The sequence below is a fragment of the Halyomorpha halys genome, unplaced genomic scaffold, assembly GCF_000696795.3.
Source record: "Halyomorpha halys isolate HHAL.00 unplaced genomic scaffold, Hhal_1.1 Scaffold525.1, whole genome shotgun sequence".
NCBI lineage: Eukaryota > Metazoa > Arthropoda > Insecta > Hemiptera > Pentatomidae > Halyomorpha > Halyomorpha halys.
Genome location: NW_027107431.1, coordinates 459615 through 464777, shown reverse-complemented (window position 1 = coordinate 464777; position 5163 = coordinate 459615). Strand labels below are relative to the sequence as shown.

Genomic DNA, 5163 nt, shown 5'->3' with positions numbered 1-5163 from the left:
TTCTCTGAAATATCCCAAGGTACGCCATCATTTCCAATGTTTTGAACGGTAGCCATCTCTTGATCTCTGCTGGGACAGAATATTCCTGATACAATATTATTCTTATTTTATTCATTTCAAGATTTGGTCAAATCAGACAGCACTGGCTGCAGTTCAAGAGAGAAGATTTCAGTTACTGAGAAGGAGCAGCTTAAATTACTGCCCACCCCCGAAGATGAATCAGTTTCTATAGATGGTGTCAACGTAGTCGTTCCTAGGAGGTTGGAGTTCCCAAGCAGGGAGCCTTTTGGCATATTTAAACTTAATAATTCAGAAATAAAATCAAAGGAATCAATTGTGGAAGGGATAGATTATCGTGGCCGTTCGTAGCCGAGCAGATAAAGCCCCAGCTTGGACTGATTCGTGACTGCAACGGCGCCTGTTGGTTCAAAATTTTCTAAGGTGATCCCCCGAAGTGAAAACTTGACCCCCCCCCCCTGGTTAGAATAGGATGGTAACCTGTAGGGAAAAAACCTGCTAATGGTTTCCAGTTAAGAACATACTTGCAAAAACAATACAACAAACAAAACAGATAATAATTAGGAAACAGAATGAAAAACATTCAAGTTCAAAAAACAATAAATATTGGTTTCCGTTCTACAAAATACATGTTCGGTGGTAGCTGGGACCGACCAAGGGCTAGTTAAGACCACATAACTCCTTTTTTAAACAATTCGTTCCTTTCCTAAGAGCCGTAACGCGTGCATTATCCGGTACAGAAGATTAGCAATTTACTAGGCATCTCCAGTGACGAAATACTCCACCAGTACAGAGCAGTTGAGTTTTACGCAAATAGAAGAAATGAGGATATACCTATACTCTATCAGTTACTTTTTAGCAGCCCTGTGCTCTTCTAGAAGGTGAAATTTTTCGTAAGAGCTTTTTCCAGCGAGCTGCTTAAGTCTTCATTATTTCCAGTCCAAGTACATTACTCAGCATCTTCTTCCTTCACAGTGCCGACGGTGATATCTTTCCCAGTTACGATTCCTTTATCTAATAGAACACCCCCGTCACTCAGATCGACCATCTTCAACAAAACTCAACCTTTTGACGATGGTGTCACCACAGTTCTAATAATATGTTTTATTTTCCCTGAACATACCAAAATTTACAGCACCTGAAACATTTGGATTGCTCAAAATTTTCCATTAAGTGCCCTTCAACTCCCAAGCCCCGTGCTTCCAAGTAGGGCAGCCTCTCAATCAGTGGCCCCTTTCTAAACATCGCCAGTAAGGAATCTTCGAGAGATAGATATTGACCTGTTAAATGCACCCTTGAATGCCCTTGTTCGAGCGTACACCAAGAACAAGATTTTAACCATAGCGGTCTCCCAGTTGAGCTCTTTAGTAATCTTTAGAAAAGCATTTTCCCCAAATTAACGGATCTCTCCACTGCCACATCATATTCTGATGGTTCATGTTTAGTAAGAGTCTTAAAATCCTTCCCATTCAGATATCTTTCTATTAGCCTGTTGGTGAGGGTAATAAACATGGTCCTATCCTTTCCTGGAAGCAATTAGCATATTAATATGCAGTAGTTATGATCTCGATTCCACTGGATCAACGGCGGTAATATCAACATATCAGCAGGAACACATAGAATTAAACGCATCTAAAAACAAAATTGTTAATGGTTCTAAGTTAAGAACATACTTATAAAACAATTACAATGAACAAAAAATATAATAATTAGGGAAAAAATGAAAAACATTCAAGTTCAAAAAATAATAAATATTGGTTCCCGTTCTAGAGAACACATGTTCGATTCCAAAAAAAACCTTTCCATTAAGTTCCCTTCAACTCCAAACAACCTGTGCTTCCAAGTCGGGCAGTCTCTCATCCAGAGACCCGTTTCTGAACATCCTATCGCACATGTCCTAATTTGGTCGATTAAACGAGCCCTTCAATGCCCCTGTTTGAGCGTAAACCAAGAACAAGATTTTGACCATAGCGGTCTTCCTGTAGAGCTCTCTTGTAATCTTGAGGAAAGCATTTTTCCCCAAAAATCATATTAACGGATCTCTCCCCTGCCACATCATATTTTGGTGAAAAACGTTCAGCAAGTGTCTTAAAATCCTGCCCCTTCAGATAGCTTTGCACAGCCTACCTGTAACATTCCGAGAACAACCTGATTCTTCACCGCTTTGAAACTTTTTTTCCGCTTCATTACCAACATTGTCTTTGATAAAGGCTAGAACGACTGTTTCTTCGCAACCATGAAGGCAGAGGAAAACCATAAAGTATTTTGGAATCACTATCCTGAAGCCTTAAACGAAAGAAATGATATTAAATTCACAGATCACCCCACGGTGATCCTCAAAATTCACCATCACCATCCGCCAGTCCTTTCAAAATGGCGACCAATTAGAGGTATTCAAAACCAATACCTTAGCCATTTATGAAGAAAAATCAAATCTTTTATATCTGGCTCCAGGACTGTTACCACTATGTATGAAATATGGGGAACAACACATATCTCTGGAGTGCCAAAAATTGGCTATCAAGAGATATGTGCACAAAGCATCAGCCCCTTACCCTTCTTCTCATGATTTCCAACTAGTAATCAAGACTTTTCCCTTTCTAGTGTAAATTCCATCAGTGTATTGTTCTCCAAACCAATCCATCTCCAATATCCAATTCAATTCTTTCTTAACTCCTTAGGGCATCATTTCATGCTAGGTGCGGACTTCACTGTGCAGCAAATCCCATGTAACAATAATGGATGGACTTTGCTATTTGTGCTAAATTTCCTACTGTTTAACAAACTCTGGAGGAGGCCAAATTTAGATAGAAGCAACAAAATGTATACAGAAATCTTAATTATTTGGCAAGCCCCCTACATTTCTCTGATTTATGTTTTATTTTAATTTGGGAAATTTTTACCATTCTATCTCTGTATCTTTTGGTTTAAAAAAAAACAACAGAGGACCATTGAAATTTAATGTTCTAGATAGATGCATTCCAATTAGTGTAGAAATTATAAGATAATGTCAAGATTTTTCAGCTCTCCCCAGGGTTCTTGAAGTCGAAAACTCAGATTCTATTCCACAGACTACCCGAAAACGACAAGCCAAACATCATTAACTTTTAGAATTCTTCCCAGGCAGAAAATAACTATTACCTGCCAACTGGCCTGTTATGTTAGCAATATGAAAGATTGATAAGGGTTGATTGGGAATAGCAACTACTTGAATAAAGTGATAAAAGATATTGATGTCAGCGAATAGAAATATGGGAAAAGGATAATGATTAAAGTTTTGAGAAAAGGAAAGAGTGGTTCAGGGAATAAAAAGCATTAGAGAATTTAAGAACTACAAGAAAATATTAATTTTGTTTTCCACTACAGCAATATAGACGTCATTGATAATTTTGAAAAGAGTTGATAGTATGGAGATTGTAAACAAAAAACATTTTTAATATTTTTCGATGTTAGCAAAAGGAAAATAAAAATTAAAAAAAAAACAAACTAAAATAGTATAATAAAACTTTTATTGTTTTGTTTCAAATTGTTAAAGTGTATCATATAACTTAATCACTGTTTCAATTTTCAAAAACCCTAAACTAAACTCTCTGTCCTGAAGGCCATACTTTTGAAAATGATGGCAATAAGCATTCCTAATATAAGAAAACCAAGCACTTTCAGTTATTTTATTCAATCTATTGTTAAAAACTCCACTATTAGTGGCAACAGTAGAAAACTGGAGTTGGTTGTGGACCTGTGCTTCATCAGAGAGGTACACAAATCTATGAGAAGAACTCCTGGAAGAATAGAGAGAGTCATTCTGGAAACACTTCATTGCTTGCTGTTTAGCACTTCTGGCTCCTTTGCCATTGCAAATAACTATGTTTCCTATGGATCTATAATAATTTGAAGATTTTTGCCTGGATTCCGAAAACACCCTGCCATATTCTTGATAGTCCCAAAAATTGTCATTATTTTTAATAAGCATTGCTTTTAACCGTTCCACAAGTGATTTCCACAACATAGGAGTTTCAAAAACAGTAGAGTTCTCTTTGATGAAAGGACAAGATTTCAAAGAAATAAGTTTATAGGAGTTTAAAGGAACCAGATTGTTAATGCAGTGGGGTACAAAACAAGTCTGATCATATGATCGAAATAAAGAGCTCAATTGTTTAGCTATTATATTATTTAATTCATCAAACTTAAATTCACTATCTTTGTATAAGTTCATACATTGCTTAAAAAGAAAATCATTATAAAAAGTAATAATAGCATCACATGTTTCATAAAGTTTTGAGAGAGACAATACAGTATTGTACAAATGTACAGGACTTTCACTTCTTGGAAAAGGTATGACAAGATTACAAACAATATAATTGTTAGGAAAATAATCACGGACTTTCTCAATAATAAATGAACCAACTCCAGAGCCAGTTCCGCCCCCTGAACTGAGAAAACAAGTTATGCTCCTTAAATTGTCACATCTTTCAGATTCTTTCCTTAGAGCTTCCATTATGTTCTCCTCCAGCATTGGTCCATTAAAGCAATATCCTAAGGCCCAGTTGTTGCCAGAACCTCCAGAAGTGACAATAACATTTTCCTTTCTAAATTTCCATTTTTTGACATTGTGCAGCAAAGAATTTGTGACTTTCGTTTCGGCATCAATCAGCAAAGACCGGGCATAATCACCATTACCAGAATTATGAAACCATCTTTCTCTGGAATCGCTAATGTTATACATGGAGTCAATAAATTTTGAACCAATTTGGTTTCCACACTGTCCGAAATGTAGACTAAGATCTGACATCTTCAGGGTTTTCCAAACAAGCAAAAATCTGAAAAATTAATTAAAATAATGAAATACAATGATAAAGAGATAGTCCACTGCAGATTTAAAAAAAAAATAATGTGGATAAATGTATCTTCTTAGCCTAAACAGAAAAAACAAAACAATCAGCTTATAATTATCCTAATTATCATTAGATATGAGTACAATTCTGCAATTATTCAGACCAACTTACCTAACAAAGCTGGATAAAATAGTTTTTTTTTAGGGGAAAACAATGTTGATAATCATCTTTCACACGAGAAACTGATAATTGATTAAATATAATGCTATCTCTATATAGAAGCCCATATTAATCAACAACTTTCAGTAATTTA

At 35.9% G+C, this 5163-nt stretch overlaps 1 protein-coding gene across 2 annotated transcripts in view; it reads right to left on the bottom strand.

The window, feature by feature from the left end:
• Window positions 1–3510: 3510 nt before the first annotated feature.
• Window positions 3511–5163, bottom strand: part of LOC106683897 (tubulin delta chain) — a 7636-nt gene continuing 5983 nt past the window's right edge. For both annotated transcript variants that reach the window (XM_014425647.2, XM_014425648.1), the window contains one exon: window positions 3511–4835. In XM_014425647.2, coding sequence (XP_014281133.1) covers window positions 3548–4807 — 1260 coding nt within the window. In that variant the 5' untranslated portion in view covers window positions 4808–4835 and the 3' untranslated portion in view covers window positions 3511–3547. The remainder of the gene's footprint in view (window positions 4836–5163) is intronic.